The sequence below is a fragment of the Balaenoptera ricei genome, chromosome 14 (assembly GCF_028023285.1).
Source record: "Balaenoptera ricei isolate mBalRic1 chromosome 14, mBalRic1.hap2, whole genome shotgun sequence".
NCBI lineage: Eukaryota > Metazoa > Chordata > Mammalia > Artiodactyla > Balaenopteridae > Balaenoptera > Balaenoptera ricei.
Window position 1 is genome coordinate 93,506,815 of NC_082652.1, and position 20,878 is coordinate 93,527,692.

The 20,878-nt window shown below is 46.1% G+C and overlaps 1 protein-coding gene across 17 annotated transcripts in view; it reads left to right on the forward strand.

Moving 5' to 3' along the window:
* Nucleotides 1–20,878, forward strand: part of ATP9B (ATPase phospholipid transporting 9B (putative)) — a 258,697-nt gene that overhangs the window by 159,886 nt on the left and 77,933 nt on the right. For all 17 annotated transcript variants that reach the window (XM_059895083.1, XM_059895079.1, XM_059895076.1 and 14 more), the window contains one exon: nucleotides 19,602–19,762. In XM_059895083.1, coding sequence (XP_059751066.1) covers nucleotides 19,602–19,762 — 161 coding nt within the window. The remainder of the gene's footprint in view (nucleotides 1–19,601; nucleotides 19,763–20,878) is intronic.

Consider the following 20,878-nt stretch of genomic DNA (forward strand, 5'->3'; position numbering starts at 1 on the left):
GTCTCAGAGGCCACTAAGTGCCCATCATCCCGTCCCACAGGTTAGATGTCGGGGAGGGGAGACGGACTGGCAAAGGCCCGAATACAATTTCACTTACATCCGGAATCCTAATTACTAATCTTCCTGAGTTAGCTAGAATGTGACCGGATTATATTCCCTTAGAATAAATGTTAAGAAATTTATTTTAGGAAGATAAAAAACTTTGCACATCTAAGCCTATGTCCTATAAGAATGATATCGACTACCTAAAACGTACCAAATGTAGACCTTTTGAGGTGCTTTTATCCTTGCAGGTAGAGAACCTAGATGCAGTGAGGTACGATTCTGCATCTCCCGGTCAAGATAGAGACCAGAGGGTCAGGTGGAGTCGAGGGGGTGGGCACCGTACCCATGGAGACCGTGTGAGGAAGGCCGGGCCCGGGGCGAGCTCTCTGCACCTCGAAGAGCTGGGGCAGGGCCAGCAGAGCAGGGCCCGCCGTCAGGCAGAGGCAGCAGTCGGATCTGAAATGCAGCGAAGTCTCGAGACCCGAAACGGTCACGGATGTCCAGTGCGGCAGAGCAGTACGATTTGGACTGGAAAACGGTTACGGAACTGCCTGACTGGAGGACTTTGGCAAGCTCTGAGCAACAGAACTTTCAGGAGACGCAGGTGAAGCTAGATGCAGGGCAACAAGGAGGGCTCGGAGGTGGACGAGGTGAGTGCATGTGCCGAGGCCCCGGGGCGGAGACGGCACGGCCGGGTTTCAAGGCCGGGCCAGGAGCAAGGGAGGCGCCGAGGATTCCAGAGAGGCAGAGCCACTGGAATAAAGTCCCAGCGGAAGCAGCAGGTGTCTTCAGCGAAGAGGCGTGGTGGCCCCGAGCTGGCTGAGGGGCCTGACCTTCAAGAAGCAGGAGGCGCTGTGGGCGGGTGCAGGCGAGGTGAGGCTCAGGTGGCCATGCGGTCGGTCAGGGGCAAGCCGGGGAACGTGGAGAGAGGGGGCTCGGAGGCCAGCAGGTAGAGGACAGGGACACGGGCGGGCCCGGTACCGAGGGCCCAGCAGAGGCTGGAGACGCGGTGTCCGGGAGAAGTGTCTCCAGCTGCCGTGCGACGTTCTCCGGCAGAGCTGTGCTGCGTGACCCAGGTTTGGGATTTGCTGTCCGAGTTCTGAGGGGGGCGATGCAGAGGACGGCGACGTGCAGTAACACACGGTGCCCACGTGTGCCCAGAGGGTGGCTCGTGCCCGCGGGGAGACGCTGCTCGGGGTGCAGCGGCCGCTCCTCCATCCCCGGGCCCTCGGCCCTGCTTCCGCTTCTAGAGGAGCTGGGGGAGAAAAGCGCCGCCTCAGCCAGCCTCGGCCCCGGCCCTGCGGCGGCAAAGAGCTGAGCGCAGAGGAAGTCCCCGGACAGACACATCAGGCCGCAGCCCAAGCCTCTGGGGCCGCCAGCCAGTAGGAAAACCACATGGTCACTTCGACACACTGCTGGAGGGCGAGTGCCGACGGGCGCACGTGAGAAGCCCTGGGGGCTGTGGTCTGGGCGGCTCCGGCTGCAGGAACTCGTCAGGGGCCGGGGTGGAGGTCCGAGAAGGGGCATGTCCTCTGTCACAGGGGCTTACCTGTGGGTGGGGGTGCCCGTCCCCGCCCCGTCCCACCTGGGCAGGGCCCTTCTCCTGCCCAGTCCCCTCGTCTGCCCGGCTCACCGGTGGGGTGGGGAGTTGAGAAACACCTGTGAAGGTGGCCTGGATGGCCCATGAGACCGCAGGAGGCTCCCCTCCCCGCCTTGCACCCCGACGCCAGTAGGGCTTCAGCAGAGAGAGGCTCTAAGGAGCGGCGTCTCAGAAGCCCAGAGTCAGCACGGGGACACACGGGGCACCGGCGGACTTGGCAGCCTCTGTCACCCACGGCTGCGGCGACGTCAGACACACCAGCTCCTGCGCAGATTAATGTAAAACCCCCCACTGAGGCTTGTTTACCTCTCTTCTTACTACCTCACACTCATTACATGTCCTGCTGCAGACAGGCATTACAAGCTGTGTACCAAAGGGTAGGGGAAAGGGTCTGGAGAAACAAAGCAAGCATCAGGCCCAGACTCAGGTATGGCACAGCTTTTGGAATTACCAGACAGGGAACGTGAAAGAACTATGAGTAACATGCTAAGGGCTCTGGTAGAAACGGTAGACGTCATGCACGGACAGGCATGGGGAGTGTCGTCGGGGTCATGGAAACTCCAAGGAAGACGCACATCAAAGTCAAGCATAGCAGAAACCAAGAGTGCCCGTGACGAGCTCTCAGCAGCCTGGACAGGGCCAAGGAAGGGACCCGTGAGCTGGAAGACACGTCGGGAGAAACTTCCCAGGCTGAGAAGCAAAAACAAGGAGGAACAAAAAGGGGGAAACAGAAAATGGGACAGAGCATCCAAGAAGCCTGTAACGGTCTCAGCAGGTGTAACGTATCTGTACGGGGCACCAGCAGGAGGAGAGGGAAGGGGCGGAAGAAGTATTCGGGGTGAACATGGCTGAGGGCTTTCTAGACTTGATGACAGACACCTAATCACAGATCCGGGAGCCTAGAGGACACCAGGCCAGATGAATGCCCGAAAGTCTAAGCCCGGTGTAGAGCCTTCCCACCCACTGCAGCAAACCACCGGCAAAGAGGGAACCCGAAAGAAGCCAGAGAAGTAGAGGCGTTGGCCTGGAAAAGGCGCGGGACACCTCCCACCACATGGGATTGGGGGAGGCCTGGCTGGTGTCATCGTCATCATGAAGGAGGGGCGGGGAGCCAGGAGGGGGCGGTGGTGGGAAAGGAGTTGACACAGCCTGGAGTACAAGCAGGGAAGGTCCTGATGAGCCGAGGGTGGCGAGGACTGGCTGGAGGCTTTGGAGTCCAGAGTGAAAAGGAGTCAACACATCCAAACAGGAGTTTAGAGCATGGGATTCCCTTCACCTCTGCCCCCTCCCCAGACCCACTGTGCCCAGAAACCGCGGGTGCTGCCACGCCTCCCCGTGCAGTCACTGGTCAAGGTCGGGGCTGGGAGTGTGGGCTTCCTGCCAGCCTCGCCGAGCCTGCTCTGCCTGCAATCTGTGTGGTCCACTGACCGTGTTCAGTGTGTGGTCACGGAGCAGAGGCTGAGCCCATGGGTAGGGTTTCCTCAGTTGACTTCTACCAACATTTCTGTATTAAAATAAAATCTTAGATTAATGCATATGTTATTTCCTCAGCTGCCCACTCATTTTCTGAGGTTTCAGAAATGCTTTTTATTTAGCAGCTTTTAGGTCATCAGATGCAGTTTTGCACCTGAAATAGTCCTCCAGGTGTCATTTGACTGACACTTACGCCACAAGGCAGCGTAAGCTATGCTCCCGTGCAGCTGTGAAACTTGTGGTCAGCACTTGAGTTTTGCTTAAGAACAAGAATAATACTTCATTTCTGTTATACATTTTTGGTTTTTGTTCTTTAATTTTGGTTGACTTAACATAATACACAAAAGTATACCAACTTTAAAAAGCATGCAACTCACTGAGTCACCACAAAGCGAGCACACGCCCCAGCCCCTGACGTGGTCAGGAAATAGCGCTGTGCCAGCATTCCAGAAGCTTCCCTCTCTGCACACCTGTTCTCCCAGAAGGACACTGTCCCCGTATCTACTTGACTGGCTACTTTTGTCTGTTTCTGAAGATTACAAAATGCGGCTGTACTACGTGCATTCTTCTGCGTTTGGCCTCCTGTGTACAGTGATGCGCGCGGGGGTTTTGTCCGCGTGTTGCATGTCACGGGGTTCTGTTCATTTGCACGTCCGTGCACCGTCCCGCCACAGGACCAGCCGTAGCTGCACGGAGAAGCCATCCTGCAGCTGATGGGCCTTCCGCTGTCCCTTGCCGCTCTGCCCGGGCGTCTGTGTGCACCGTGTCTCAGTGAGAACATGTGCGTTTCTGCCGTGTACGCGCCTAGGAGTGGAGTTGCTGGGTCACGGATACGTTTACATTCATTTTGTGGAAACCCGGTCCTCCGAAGTGATGGCGCCCGTGTTCACTCTTCCCTGCAGCGTGAGGATTCAAGTTCCTCTATGACCTTGTCCGCACTTGGGTTGTCCGTTTTTTTTTTTAAAGTGTTTAACGTTCTGTTGAGGATGTAGTAATGTCTTATTGTGTTTTTAGTTTCCGTTTCCCTGAGGACTAATGAGGTTGCATTTCCTCTGCACGTTGACTGGCTGCCTGGGCATCTTGGTTTGAGGATCACTTCAGTGTGTCTTTTGTGCATCTTCCCATTGGATTGTTAGTCTTTTTTCATTATTTTGTAGGAGTTCTTTATATATCCCAGCACGAGCACGTCGCTGGTTATATGAGTATTATGTCCTCCCACTCTGTTGCCTCCTTACTCTCTTCCGTGTGTCTTGACAAATAGCCATTCTCAGTTCTAGGAATGCAATTTATCAATCTTTCCATAGTTTAAGAAATCTTTCTCTACCCTGGGTCATGAAGGTACTCTCTTATCTTCTAGAGGTTTTACTGTTTACCTTTCTGAGATCTCTAGACGTCTGGAATTGGGTTCTGTGTTTGTTATGAAGATGGGAAGTTTCCATTTTTTCCCCATGTAGATTTCCAGTGGACCCATAACCAGCTGTTGCAGGTCCGTCCTTTCCCACCGCAGGTTCCGGCGTGAATCATACGTGCACGTGCGGTGGGTGTGCATCTGGACCTCCTCTCTGATTGGTCCTCGATTCCCTTTTTGTGCTAATCGTCTGTAATTACTATAGCAAGTTTGATTGGGATTGCATTTAATCTCTGTAGATCTTTGAGGAGAATTAATTTTTAAATTCTGAGTGTTTTTAATCAATGAATATTCTGTATCCTTTGTTTATACAGGTATTCTTTAATTTTTTTCAATAACGTTTTATGATTCTCTCTGTGTAGAGCTTTTGTATACCTTTTGTTTGATTTATTTCTACGTATTTAGATTCTGTGGATGCTGTTTCATTCATTATCTTTTTTAAATTTTTTTTTCCTGTTTGCTGTTATATAAAAATACAATTGCAGCAAAGCTTTTTATTTCCACGTTGGTTTCCCATTCAAAATATTAAATATATGCTTTGCACTTTAGTTACAGGCTGAGTCGGTGTTGAGCTCTGTCATCTCAAGAACCGACCCTGTCTGGCTGACTGATGGGTTTTTCATGAGAAAGTTGACGTCTCATCCGCAGTGACCCCCTCCCTGGGTTAGTCAGATGCCGCTGTCTCGAGGCCACTGGGAGTCCGTCCGTCTTTATGGGAGCGGGTTGGACTGTGGGTACTTACAGCACGGGGAAGAGGCCACGCACACACTTGTACTCCTGGTTAGTGCCAGGCCAGGGCTCAGCACGACTCTGAGGATCTGAAAATCAGGTCGGCCCCACCATGTTTATTCTCGCTCGTACACGCCCAGATCGTGGGAGTTGTGGGCTGGTTGCTTCTAAGCTGCTCCGCGTGGTCCAGATGTCCCCCAGCCCCTCTCTACTCACAGAATTGGTGAGGCGGGAACCACCTCTCATCTGTGGGCACAGTGTACGGAGGCCCCCGACCGTCCTGGCCCTGGACTTCCCTCCTCGGGAGCTGTGGGTGGGTGGCAGGTAGGGTTTATTTGAAACTGGCTTCCCTCCTCTGCCTCCTGTGTGGGGATGGCGGCCAGTGAGGAATGGCGGAGGGGCTGGAGCTGAGGCGGCCTCCCTCCCGCGGGAGACCGTTGTCGCTGTACTTGCTGGGCTTCAAAAGGGGGAAGATCTGCAGTGTCAAGGTTGGTATTATACAGCAGCATTTTCACTTAGATTTGAAAGTAAGTGGGGGAAGTAAAAGTGAAGGTGAAAATCAGATCAAAGGAGAGAGATATGTATTTTTATCACATCAGTAAGAAGAAGAATGATAGCAGTGGGCATTTAAATGAGCAATTACTGTGTGTCGGCTGCATGCCTAGGACAGGAAGGTGGCCATGGAGCCCGTCCTGAGTCATCAGTACAAAGGGTCAGAGACCCAGATGTGCCCAGAGCTATTTCGCCCCTTAAGAGATTCAGAAAGCCCAGCTGGAAGGCGTGCGGGGCAGCTTTGTGGTCATGTAGGGTGACGGGTCCGGACGGGGCTCTGGCCGTGGCGCACGCCCACCCGCGGCCCCCTCCCTCCACTGCCCCACAGTTACGTGCTAGGTCTGCGTCCTGACACCGAGACAGGGGTGGTGAACCTAAGGACAAACCAAAGTAAACCACTGTGCTTCACGCCGACGCTGCCACACCCGCCCGTGCGCACAGACCCCTCCCGTGAGGCCGGCCCAGGGTGAGGCTCTGGGCCTGTTGTGGCGGTGACCGAAGGACGGCAGGATGCCGCGAGCCTGCCGCGTTACGGCACGTCACGCAGTCCCGGAAGCATTCATTCATTTGAATGCCAGTCATTATGGTGCCATTTCTTACCATCATGTCCTACTTATTTTGAAAGGAAATTGAAGAAAAATTAGCTTACCTGCAGTGTATCGTGTTTAGGAGAAAGCTGATGACCAAAGCTTACTTCAGGCAGTCTCTTTTTCATTTAGAATTCTCTTCCTGTAAGTCCCATGATCCCCCTTTAGGAGGGGTGTGTGTCGGCCTTGCTGTCTGCTTCAGAGCGTTGTTGTGAGAGCGCAGCTAATCGTCAATGAATTACCGTCGCTCCGAGAGACATTGGAAGACACCTAGGATGCAGATTGCACCTCTGACGGTCTGGGATCCAGGAGGGTCCTTGATGGCCTGGCGTTTCTACACGGGAGAGCAGACGAGCGGCCGCCGCCTCCCCCGGCCCCCACCCTGGCTGCTTCCAGAACAGCGGAGCCTCCGGGTCCACGCTCACTGCCACTGCCCCGCTGGCACTGAGTAGAGCCGTCCACAGGAGAACCTACGGTAGCACAGGAAGAGCGCCCGTCCCGCAGAAGGCTCGACACGGAGCACGTAGGTAGGATGAGGTGCTTTGTCCTTGAACTGCTTCACCAGGCAAAAGACCCTCAGCTGAGTGTTTCCTTCCTTGGTCGTTGTTTTGGTTACAACATTTAATCACTTTGTTTAATCTGTTCTTCTTTTCCCAAAGTATAGTAACGGCTGCCAGTTGAGCAAGTTTCACCACTTTTAAATAAAAATAGTGAAGGAAAACATTTTGATAAGCAAGATCTGACCAGTCTTCATTTCATAAACCTAATGGACGTTTGTGTAGTTAATGGGAAGTACAGCTACAGATCTCATTACGAGAGTGGGAATAATATCATTTCTGGTTCACATCAGCCAGCCAAGGAGGCCTGTCTGCGGCAAGGAGATGGAAGCCGCAAGCTCGGCCGCACACCTTAGCTCCCTGGAAGTGAACCAGAAATTTAACCAGGCTGGAGTTAAGCCGAGTAACAGAAATCATGCAAAAGCACTTCGCAAATTGTAAAGGCTATTGGCTTGGAAATTGCTAAGGTCATAAGGGGTCAGAAATAATCAGTTATAAACAATTTAGACCGAAATGAAGCCATTTTATGTGTTAGTTATTAATGGGAACTAATCTTGTTAAAGTAAATTGGTTATGCATTTCGTTTGTTTGTCTGAAGCATTTTAAAAAAAATTTTATTTATTTAATTCATTTATTTTTGGCCGCATTGGGTCTTCGTTGCTGCACGCGGGCTTCCTCTAGTTGCATCGAGCGGGGGCTACTCTTTGTTGTGGTGCGCGGGCTTCTCATTGCGGTGGCTTCTCTTGTTGCGGAGCACGGGCTCTAGGCGCGCGGGCTTCAGTAGTTGTGGCACGCGGGCTCCAGAGCGCAGGCTTCAGTAGTTGTGGCACGCGGGCTCCAGAGCGCAGGCTTCAGTAGTTGTGGCGCACGGGCTTAGTTGCTCCGTGGCACGTGGGATCTTCCCAGACCAGGGCTCAAACCCGTGTCCCCTGCCTTGGCAGGGGGATTCTTAACCACTGCGCCACCAGGGAAGCCCTGTCTGAAGTGTTTTTGCCTGCATTTTTTTTTTCACGGGGAACATGTCGGGTGAATCTGACACTGAATGGCCCGTGAGGGGTCCGTCCCCCGTGCAGATGCCACAGTCTGTCTAAAATCGTACCACCTCCTGTCTCCTGGCTTCAGCCGAGCTGCAGTGACCTAAGACTTTAGTTTTGAGCCAGAAGCCTTGACAGACCACCTCGAGATTCGAAGTCTTTTCTTAGCTCACCGACGCCCTTTCATGGTGACGCGTGTCCCGGGTCCTCGGGGGCTCTCCTCGCCTCCGTGACCGGCCAGGGTGCCAGGGGGGTCTCGTCAGACTCCTGCTGCGTGGCTGGTTCTTGCTTTGGCTGTAAACGGCCTCCACCCAAGTCAGAGCCTGTTGGGTATACATTGCTCTACGACAATTCATTAATTACTAGAATTTTAGTCTTTTAGTGTAGGGCACCCTCTTCGTCATTAGGTGCATGTTCTGAACAGCTAATATGTGTAATTATGTTTAAAATAAGTGCACTCCAAGTGATTAACAGCATTTTGATATCAGAGTTGTGACCTAGCCGTTGTCTTCTGGTGGCTGAATAATTAACTTGTGTCTGAGAGCTTTCGAGTGTGGTAGTTGCCTAACACAGGGCTTCCTCGTGGAAGGTTTGCTGGCTTCCGGTGACCCTGAGCTGCCATCTGGTGCAGAACTCTAAGTGCTGCTGTCATCTGCTGCTAATTGCTGTCACCTGCCGCTGCAGGCCCTCGGCAGAGATGGCGTGAGCAGGCGGCCCGTCGCCGTCGGCGCGGGTCCTCTCGGCTCGCGCACGTGCGCCCCGGAAAGAAAGCACGGCTGCGGGCTGGGCTTTCTCAGTAGAAGCACTTTTCAGTTAGTTTGTATTTTAATACACAAGGTGGGGGAAATGGTGACCGTCTTGTGAAGGTTATTACTTCACTAAGTCCAAGTGTGTTGCCTGTTTTATGATTTGTTTTAATGGTTCTGGCGCTTAGGAGCCTATTAGGCTGGCGAGATTGTTTCCACGGCGTTCTACAGAAGACTTCTGTAATCCTCTTTCTCAAGTGGATAAGCTTCGGTCGGGGCACTCGCCTATAGCACCATATTATATTAATGTATTTTACTTGTAATTTAGAGAACAAGAAGGATGCCCTGATTTGAAGGCTAAGCTGTCCCCTGTGGCACTGGCACAGCTGATAATCGCGAACTAGAAAGATGTGTATATCAAATAGTTTACAAAATGAAGCCAGCTGTGTTTCCCTACATACTGTGGCTTCCTGACATGCATCATTAAACCTTATTAGCTACTTCCTTTTACAAAGATTCTTGTAGTCTTGAACATTGCATATTAACATTTTCTGCCCCTCCAACTGGAAATTATTTGCTTTATTGTAGAGTGTCAACTTGCTCTGGTTTCTGATGCGTTCTAATTGGTACTTTAGAGTATAATCATCGTGAGATACCACGCCATGCATTTCTTCATTTGGAAATTAATACAGACCTTTTCACTTTATCTGTCAATCTGGGCAACTTTTCACACAATTCCCAACTCTTGGGATTGCTTACAAGCCATTAAGTATGAAATGGTTCATAAAATGTCCTTGAAGACATAAAGTAACACAAAAATTTTTGATGGTTTAAAGTAGTGCTACATTTTGCCAGGATACCAGTAATAAACCTCTTAAGTAGACAGTTAATAATAAAAGGGTAGTTAAGAAGATGAAAAGTTTATTTAACCATATTATGCTTGTCATTTAAAAATTTCAGCAAATCTCCTGAATTCCGTTTTCCTTTCAAAAGAATGCAAATCATGAGAACTATGGATTTTGAAAACTAAGTAACATTGATTCAAAGTTAGGTGTTAGACCAGTATGATAACTTTCTTCATTCTTTTTCTCTTTATGCCATTCTGTGTTTGCCATTCTGCTATGCCGCCTTAAAAATTAATTATGTTTACCTACTGTTAACTTTCATTTGTCAGCTAGTTATGCTATGTTGGTGGGATAGAGAATGGACAAGACAATAGCAATTCTGAGGTGTTTCAGACACTGACCAGGGTTTTCTGTATCTTTTCACGTGTTTAATATAATCACAAAGAGGTGATATGCATTTCATTGAGACAGAATTTCATGAGTTCAGTGAAACAGTGATCATAGTTTTGTTTCCAGTAAATATCTTAGACACAGATCTTGTGAAGTCAGCTAATGACTCTTGATTTAAAAACCCTACTGAGTGGTTTTATGTCGTGATGGGTGCCAGATATCTGGAGATTGGGGTGGAGACCTTAAATGGTCCATAAATTCCCACATATTTACACAGTAAACCAACAAGCGGTGAAGAGGGTAGTGACACCATCGCAGCCTTTGTGTCTCTTCGTGGGCTGCACGGTACAGTGTACATTCTAGTAGCACCACGCTGCCTGCAGAAACTGAGACGTGAAACATGCTAAGCTAAACTCTGCCACACGCAGCACTTAGGCATTGAGGATTTTTCCTGCTGATTGTCTTTTTTTTTTTTCCCCCCTAAGATACTGTTACTTAGAATTAACAACTTTATAATACTGTGTATGGGACTGAAGTAGTCCTTAATGAAACCAGACTTTCTGGAATCTATTATTATATAGAAAAATCGTTAACTAATGTCTAGTAAATTCCCTGGCAGAAACCATTAAATGCATTTTACTTGTTGGTATACCAAAGGAAGAATTTAGACGGTAACATTTTGAATCACCGAACAGACCTCTGACTTTGTTATAGAAATTCATCTGTATCATGACCTCTTATGAAGAAAATCTAGGGCTGGAAATTAAAGTTTCATTGTAAATGAATGACCTTGTTTACTAATAAAAATTTAACCATTCCCTTTCCCAGAATTTTATTAGGAAAATAACCAAGCAGGTGGAAGGGTGTTTTCCCCGCCCCATCCCATGCAGTTTCTTTAAAGAAACACAGCAGTTCTTCTGGCCCTGTCCCAGGCAGGCTCCAGGGAGAAGGGCAGCCCTGGTACCTGAGTGCCCTGCCATTCCCTGAGCCTTCCGTGCTGGGGGGCCGCCAGGTACTGGCTTTCCCTGGGAAGGGGCTCTGATCTACTCCCGTCGCCTAAATCCCAGCCTTTCCCATCATGTACGGTCCAGCAGTTCCAAGCCACTCACAGGAATGCGTCCTTCAATATGTCACTTCCTGGGTGTTAGAAAGCCGCCAAATACTTTTCCAGCTCTTTGAAGAGTTCAGAGGGTGCCCTGAAGGGATGCAGTCACTGTGCTGGGGAATTTCGGGTGCAATAGCGTTAGAAGCCCTGGCTGTATGTTCAGCCATTTCTTTAGCAAGCAGTAACAGAGCCCAGATTTTAACAGCATTATTATTGATGTGCTTAAAAATCTAAGAATATTTTCTATTCAATAATATATTTTATAAATTATATTTAAATGAATATTTAAGAGTATATTTGAAGGGTGTTTCTAAAATGCACACATACACAAACAATATTTAAAATAAGGGACTTGCCACACGCAGGAAAAAATAAAGTCACACACACACCCCCATACCTCCCAGAAGAAAAATGTGCTAAATAGTATTATAGCCTCCTCAGTATGAAAAATCGACCAGAAAATGAAAGGTGAGGACTGCCCCATATTTCAACAGATTTACAAGAAGCCATGGTCTGCCCTTTCTTTCTGAGTCTGTTAAAATTTTAAGACTCCTAATAAAAGGCTTTCTTTAAAAATATCAGAACCATTTAGAGTTCTTATTAGAAAAAAAATCTATTTTTCATGTTTCTAGGGAAAAAAGAATTTCCAAGAGTGTGGGGACTTTTAAAGTCTTTGAAGAAGCATAAAATAAAAGTCAAAGTTCCTAAGCATTATCAGTGACCATGCACAAAATCTGCTCTTGCTGGCGTTTTTCCAGACTTTTTAAAAAAAAAAAAAAAAAACACAGTTACTAATCCCTAAACTCATGGGTATTGTGTTTTTAGATAGTAAGAATTCGAGAGTAGGTTGATGCTAGTTGTAAAATATCTGTTAAAATAAATATAAAATTACCAAAATAAACTGCTTATTTAATTAGATTAAATTGAAATCAAATGCCTGACCTCAAATTTCACTTACATGACTGATGTTGAATGTTGAGGTTTCTGGTGTTGGTAGATAGCTCAGGCTTGAAGTAATCATTTTGAATTGGTGGGTGGTCTTAGCAAAACCATTTAAAACTGATAGCTTTCTACACTGTTAAGACAAAAATAAGGTAAATATAGGCAGGATCTCTAAACCATTAATGTAAGCTGTTGTTACAACTTTATTGACTTAGTTTGTAGATCTAAATCTTTAAAAAAAAAAAACAAAAAGCCTTAGCACTATACTACTGTACCGATTACCTACAGTATTTTGGTTGTCATATCTTTAAATATGACAAATATCAAATATCCTTATTTGATAGTAGATTTTTATTTGGGAAATTTCCCCCAATATAATTAATTCATCACGTTAAAGTCTATAAATTCTGTCTTGGATTCTTCATGACAACATAGATATTTATGGTAACTTTTTTTTTGTTAGTAAAACTAAGATAACCTGTATTATATATACTGAATTGGCTGATTGAAGATCGAAGTTCTGCTTTCACCAAAAGCAGGCTTTCAGCAGTCGAAAAACAAAAAAAGCAACAATCTTGAGCGCCCTCTGCTGGCGAAGCCGCAACATACTGCACCTTCGCTTTTGCTTTCTCTCCCCAGCTAAGAGAAATGTTTTTATGAAAGCAACAACGGAATATGAACAGGAAACATGACAGCAGTGCACACAAATCGTATTCAGCATAGTGTTGGGCTGATAGTGGTTTGTGTGGTGTAGTCTCCTTGCATCCCTGGTTTTTAAATAAACTGTGTGGACTATTGTAAAATAAGGCTGGAACTACTGTACATTAGAAAATTATGGTCTCTTTGAAATATTCAGTGCTGGATTTTCATGTAGTTGTGTACATAGAGTACAGATTAAATTTCCAAACGGTTTCCAGACCGTTTTGCATATCTGTGCACACTCATCTTTGTTTGAAACATGGCTTCGACGTGTCACAAGTTGAGCCTATTTGAAATAGTTTATAGTAATTATTAGAAACAAAAAATTAAACTAACCACTTAAAGTCACTATATTGCTTTAAATTTGATGACTTTTTAATATACTGGTTACGCCTTAATAAAGGCGGCTCTACTGTGACAGAGGCTGTCAGACAGTAACAGGCTTGACCAAATTGTCCTGCATGAATGTAAAAGTAAGTCTGCATTTTGCAAAAACAGACCTGACGTGTGTATATGTGTATGTCCATATGTTCATAGATAATGTGCTATTTTCTGGCATTTTTGATGATTATAAAATGTTATGTGGATATGTGTTATAGCAAATGCTCAAGCCACTATTGAAATTTCTCAAATGATCTGGTAGGTTGACGGTTTGAGAAGACAGCCTCATTCTGCACTCATGAAGCCCCCTTCAAACTCAGCAAGTAATATGTTTATAGATTTTAGGAATAATTTCACCCTTAACAGCATGTTTATTGTGTCTAGCGGACAGAGTGATCTGACGACGTGCATTGTCCTAAACACGGAGCTGATCAGTACCAAGGTTGTGTAAACTAGGTGAGGGCTTGCACTGGGTCCCCCCTCTCCTGAGTTTCTCACATTAACATGGAACGAGGTTGTACTTCCTTGTTGAGGAGGTGAGCTTTGCATTAAGGCTTTTTTTTGTTTATCTAAAAAATATAATAACCACATTTTCTTTTCTATTTTTTGAGTTTTTTGATGTGGACCATTTTCAAAGTCTTTATTGAATTTGTTACAATATTGCTTCTGCTTTTATGTTTTGGTGTTTTGGCCACAAGGTATGTGGGATCTTAGCTCCTCAACCAGGGATCAAACCCGCATCCCTGCATGGGAAGGTGAAGTCTTAACCACTGGACCGCCAGGGAAGTCCCCGCATTTTTTTTTTAAATGTTAAAATATTCAAGAAAAAAAAATATCTTATGTGATAACTATTTGGTAAGCAAGGAAGAAACCTTAAATGCTGAATATAGAATAGTCAGGCAAAATTTATTTGCAGGTAAAAATGTAGAATATGAAATATTCTTTCAGAATAGACTTTTAAATGTTTATTGTGTAAATATAGATTTTGACTTTTAAAAATTAAGGTGATATAACATTAAGAATTATCGTGCTGATACTTATTTAGGGAGCTTTTAAAGCACAGATTATTGAGCCAATAGACTAGAACGGCTAAAAGAAGCACTTCTTATTTCGCAGATCGCTGGGGCAGTAAATGATAATAGCCAAGTTGTCTATGGGTGGGCGGTGCCTGCGTGCAGGACAGATACTTAGGACTGAGGCGTTCATATCCAAAGATGAATGAATAAATAAACTGGAGAATAAGAAAAAAAGGGCTACATCGCATCACTTTAAAAAAAAAAAAAAAAACAACTAATACTTTTAATTTAAACTCCAAACTGGAAAAAATTATTGCTGTAAGATTTAGGAGTTAGATTTAGTGTAAGAGTTTCAATTATTTGAATTGAAGGTCTGTACTTATTTTTTTCTTATTTTTAAGATTCTACTAAAAGTAGAAAATATAGGACCGATTTGTTTCAAAGATATTTAAAAGAGATGTGTTTTTTTATAGGAATTTCAACTAGGTTAAAGCAGTAGCCCTATGTCAATTTTGTTGTCACAATCCAAATTCTGAATGATGCGGGGCTGCTGCGCTGATCCGAGAATAGTTTAGCCGCTAAAAGATAAACAACGTTAACAGTAATGTTATAGTTTCCCCTAAGTAGTCTCTCACGTGTGAAGCTGTATTTCTGCCTGTGTAGAGTCGTCGCGAGTGCATTTGCTAGTAGATTGGAGGCGTTTCTGTTTTTCAAATTGAGATGTATTTACAGGGAAAATATAGGACAAATTAAAATGATATTTAGCTTTCTGCAAGAGTTTAAATTGGCTTTTTGACATTTTGCATCTTATGGTTTGCTATACTAAAATACTTTCACGTAGCAAATAAGGAAATGTGAGTTTTAGATGCAAGCTTACAGTACTTGGATGTTCACATAACATTGATCCAGGGGTAATATCACGTGAGGAGCAGTTGGCGGTGCGTATTTTTATGCCTTTTGTTTTCTCTGCTACTAAGTTTTTATAACACGAGACTTCTACATTGATTTCTTGGGGACTTAGGGGGACTTTGAGACGGGCTGGAAAGGCATTGTGTTACTGAGATAAGGTGGGGTCTCATTCGTCCATGGGTGCCTTAAAAAACCTGACTGATCTTTTCTTGATTAAGCAGGAGGATACCGTATTTACCCTTCATTGTTGGTATAAACCATTATTTTACTGAGAACCATTAGCTGTTTAAAACTTGGTACATAAATTAAAGAGGAGCTAAGTGGATTTGTGATCGTTGCCATTAGTAGCGTTTTAGATTATACAGGCAATTATTGTGCTCATTATCCCAGAGCAGCCCCTTCCCAGAACCATTGTGGCATCTTAGACATTATGCACAGATTTTCCCTTGGAGATTAAAATTTCCAGTAGCGTATTTAATTTTGTTATCACAGTTGTTTCAAATCAAACAAATATTATGACAAGTGGAAGAAAATTTGCTTTACTAATATAGGAAATTACAAAAATGTTGAAAATTACTTCTTAGTGTACTTACCTTTTCTTATACAGTCGTAATTACTTCAACTGATTAGTAATATACGTTAGGGGTAAAAAGGTTTTGAAATCATAGTAAAAGGTATCTGGCCTGTTCAGATGTTTTAGGAAATTTTTGAAAGAAAGAAGAGTTTCACATCAAAACTCAAGCTACCACCTTCTTTATAGAATCTGTAGCTTTAAAGTTAACTAGCTTTCATATTGAATAGTTTTTGAGTCCAGCTTGCATTTTAGACAAGTTGAAGAAACTTTTAAGGGTGTTCTAGTGAAATGAGTATAAAATTGAAAGTGACCTTTAAAAAAATAGTTGAAATATCTCTTTTCTTCTCACTGTGCTTTGTTAGAATTGACCGCCCCCCCCCCAAAAAAAAAAGATCATGCTATGTACTATGTACTATGTGCTATGTACTATGTACTATAGCTCGGTTGCAATTATGTTCCAGGAAGAATAGTCATAGTTCAGGAAAGGCTCCTGAGAGAAAGCAGGGAACAGCCCATTCCCGAGAAGCTGTGTTTTCTCTGCTAAACCTCTCATTCGTCCTTTAAATTAGAAGGGGTTGGTGAAGACGACATTTAGTTATGTCACTAGTCAGGCAGTTGGCCACATGTGTCCTCGTCAATTAGAAAGGTATTAATACTTTGAGTTAGCTGAATATCAATGTGCAGTGGGCTGCTTGTAATGTTTCCATCCTATATGGGTCATTTTTTCAAAGGAAACTTTGTCCTCATTCCTGACTGTTTTGTCCCAGCTCTTACAGTCCTTCACTGCCGTGATGCAGGGGAAAGTGTGAGGCAGTGGTTATGCATTTTGCAAGACAGTGATTCTTTATTTTATTACAAAAAAAGGCCAACTCTGGAAGGCCAGATTAAATCATTCCTTTCACTTTTTAATGGGATTTGGATGAATAGAGTAAAATATGCACTTTGCATTCATTGATAGCATCTTTACGTTGAGGTAATTGAGTCTTTTTTCCCTGACTGAATGAGTAATGACTTCATCTGACCCTCCGCGAGGCTTGGAACTTAGGCCGTCTTTGTCACCGCAGAGGGCCCGGGCTTTGAAACATGCTCTACTTCCCTGGCTTAATTTTTCTTCATTTTAATCCAAAACCCTATTTTTCTCAATAATTCAAGCATAAACTATATAGTAGTTGAAGTAGCGGAAATTGCAAGGTATTTGTCCTGGTTCTGCCGGTTTTTAAATGGAGTTGATAAATCAGGCGCCATGGTCCCGGCCGCCGCTCTCACGGAGCTCCAGCCCCGCTCCACCGGGGAAGCTTCCAGAACCGTCGGCGCGGTCCTTCCCGCTGCTTGTCCCGGCCCAGAGGTGGCGAGCCCGCACCGGCTGGCCCCATTGCCCACTCGCCCGGTTACTGCGCTGGAAGTGACCGCTAGGGGGGCAGGGCGCTTCCCGCAGAGCCCTGCAGACACGGCCGGCCCGGCCGGGAAGGGTCTCATCTGCGCCCAGGCTCGTGGAGACAACGCATCTCTAGGACTTGCCTAAAGTCTCTGGGGTTCGGAGCCTGAACAGCGCTCGACCAGAGGAGACCACGTGTCCCAGGCGAGGGGGCGGGGCCTGAGGAGGGCAGGGCTTTGGAGGGGTGGGTCCTCTGTGGGGGTGGTTTGGAGGGGCGGTGGAGAGGAGGGGCCTGGTGAGGGGAGGGACTTAGTGGGGGTGGGGCCTGGTGGTGGGGTGGGGCCTGGAGGGGCGGGGCCTCTGTGGGTGGGGGCTTGGAGGCGCAGACTCTGCAGAGCCGTCTCGTCCCTGGCCCCGCTCCCACCCCCTGGGCCCTTGCAGGTGGGGACCCGTGGCTCCCAGCCCACCGTGCGGACCCTGCAGTGTCGGGTTTGGTGTGGAGGTAGGGCGAGGGCGCTAGACAGACTTTCAGCGTTGTTGCTTCTGGGTCCCTGTTGTCACTCCCATGGTTTCTGGAGCCTTCTAAAGGCCGTGAGGTGTCAACCAACAGCAGTGCTGATGAGTGGCAGCTCTAAGAAGTGACTTCATCCATAAGCTTGGTTAGAGAAGATTTCTCTTTTACAGGATATATTACTGGTGTTCGCCTTATACTTCCTACTAGATTGGCTGTTTCTTGTAGGGTAAAATCTCATAGTTTACTCATTTTTCATAACCTTAGAGTTTAGCAAAAAATGTAGTAGGTATTTAAACTTGCTTGTATAATGAATGAATTTTCTTCACTGCTGCACTTACTGGGTTTTCTGATAAAGTTTTGTGCTTTCTTTGTAACTACGGGTTCTAACGTTCTCATGAGGCTTTGTGGCAAACCCTAATCAAAACCAGATGTAAACTAAATAGTGAAGTGTGGAAAAGGCTAGCTTTTTATTGGCCAAAGACATGGTATTCAAAAGGCACTCCAAAATAAACTGGTATTAAGTAGGTTAGTAATTATAAAAGTTTTAAATTTGAGAATAATAGTATCCCATTTATTTTATCACAGTTTTGGTAATCATGTTTTCTTTTTAAATTTCTCCAGAATTTGTACCAGATTCAGGAGAAATTTGTACCAGTTTCAGGAGAAACTCAGATGGCAGATAGATAACCTGATAGGATTCAGTCTTCTGCTAGTGTCATATAAATTTCGAATAAGCAGTTCTGTTAAACACCTGCTGTGCCCTGGCCTGAGGGTGACCAGTAGTGACAGTGAGCTTTGCCACATTGTTTGGGCTGCATCAGGCACCTCTGTTAGGAGATGGGTAACACCAGTTTACAGAGGAAGAGAGTGAGGCTTAAAGAGTGTAAGAACATTCTCCAAGGTCACACAGTTAGTAAACAGAGATTCATATCCAGGTTTTTAATAATGATAACAATGATAATAGTAATGAGAGTAGTCATAGCCTGCATGTAGGCTTGCTCTATACCAGAAGCTGTACTCCCTGTGCTGTGCGTCATCTCTTTCCCCCCCAGGTCCTGTCAGGAAGACATGTTACAGCCCATTTTACAGATGGGAAAACTGATGCTCAGCCTGCCCAAGGTTGTGCAGCCAGGTGGCAGAGCCAGCATCCAGACTAGCCCAAACACGGAGTCTTGAGGGATCTGAACTGCCGTACGGCGTCACTTGTCCTCTTTGTGGCTCTAAAGCCCTTCTGCAAAGCCCGGCACCGCCCTCCCCGCTCCTCTCCGCCCCCCACGCCGCATTGCACGGTAGTCTTTCAGCAGTGACACTAAGCACGGAGCAGGACTTGGTGGAGGTGCCAGGGCTTGAAATCGAAGCTGCGTGCTTCAGAAGAGCTGTGTTCTCTTCACTTGTAGAATGGACAGTGTTTGGGTATCTCATTCTTACTGTCCCCAAGATCCCACACAGAACGCACACAAAAAAGGAACTAATTCTTATTGACATAGTTTTCCCTCACGTTTTGCTCAGCTGGTAAAGGACCCACAGGATGAATTGGAGTGTTGTGTGGGAGGACCTAAAGTCCAGGACTTCTGCAAATTAACAAGTTGTCCTTGCAGGCTAACTACTCCACCTGTTGCTTTTCTTCTTAATTAAGAGAAGTTCTTTCCAGGGAGGCTCTTGGCAGAGAGGGATGACAGACATACTGTCCTGTTCTGAAGAAAATCCTAAGCGATTCCGTGACGTGGCACGGGCAGAGGAAAAGGCGCGTGTGCTCCTGGAAGAACTGGCCGGGCTGCCAGGCCGCCCGTGCGGCTCTCGTCCCGCGTCCCCTTTTGTTCGGTTGCTGGTCGTAACCTCATCATCTAGCGAAAGTATCCGAGTTTTTTGTGGTTGGATGGATACTCAGGACTCGTGTTTTCTCAGTAGACTCTTTCTGGAAATGCTCTGGGGACCGTGAGTCATTTTCAGAAATTCTCCCTAAATCTCTAAAAGGCTTTTCAGGAAGAACTGGGAATATCAGGAGAAGTTTTCAGAAGAAAATGTAAAGTTAAGACATTTTTGTATTTCAGTATAATAAAGGCTAGTACAAAAGAAAATTTAAGAATGTGGTTCTGTCCTAACTCTTCATTTCCTTTCAGGTTGGTTTGCTGGACCTTGAGCTCAATCAGCTGACCAAAGCGCTGTTTTTGGCATTGGTTGCCCTCTCGGTTGTCATGGTGACCTTGCAGGGATTCTCAGGTCCCTGGTACCGCAGTCTCTTCCGCTTTCTCCTGCTCTTCTCCTACATCATTCCCATAAGGTGGGTTTAAGAATGAAGAAAAACTGATGTCTGGTTTCATTGAATATGACGTTATTGAATGTATTGTTCTCAGTGTGAAAGAAATGACCCACCTAGAACTAAAGAGGGAAGAACCAGGACTGACCCTAACCATAGCCACTTCTCACTCATTGCCTGCACTGACTCCTGAGAAGTGAACGTGAGCCTGTAACTCCCGGGGAAAGAAGGCCACGCGCAGCCCACTGTGTTACCCTCGGCAGCTGCGGCTCTCAGCGCCAGAAGGCCTGAGCTCGGGACCCTGCTGCCCGCTCTGAGCCCTGGCCCCTGGTGTGAACCCCACTGCCTGGTGTGAAGCCCACTGACCCTGGTGTGAACCCCGCTGACCCTGGTGTGAACTACACTGACCCTGCTGTGAAGCCTACTGACCCTGGTGTGAACCCCGCAGCCCCATGGGAACCCCACTGCGACCCCCACGCAGTGCCAGCTCAGCCGGCCTCCTGGGGCTGAGTCTCAGGGTCAGCACTGCCCATCTCAGCTGTTAACACAGTCCTTCCTGCCTGTCCTTCTGCAGCTGCCAACAGACAGCTCCTATTCCTATAGCTCTTAAGCACATCTTTTTTTCTTGGGAATTCCCAGGGTTTTTTCCTTTGCTTTCATTAATCTTGTTTTTCTTCGTTTCTGTTGCTTGTATCAGTTCTGAAATGTTATGTGGTGTCCCTTCACTACTACTTCTGTTGTATGATGCGAAAGGCCAAGTAAGAACTCTCTTCCTTCTTGTTTCTGGGGCACTTCTATCTTTAACTGATAGAAACCATTGAACAATATTCAAATTTTATTTTTTTAATATTTCATTTAATTCTCTTTATTTATTCTCTTTATTTTTTTTTAATTCTCTTTGACTTCTTTCTTTCTTTAGTAAACTGACAATGTCAGTCTGTATATCCTTTTTTTTTTTTTTTTAAGAGTTTCCTGTGCTATACAGCAGGTTCTGGTTAGTTATCTGTTTTATACATAGTATCAATAGTGTATATATGTCACTCCCAATCTCCCAGTTCATCCCACCCCCACTTCCCCCCTTGGTAAGCGTAAGTTTGTTCTCTACGTCTGTGTTTCTATTTCTGCTTTGCAAATAAGTTT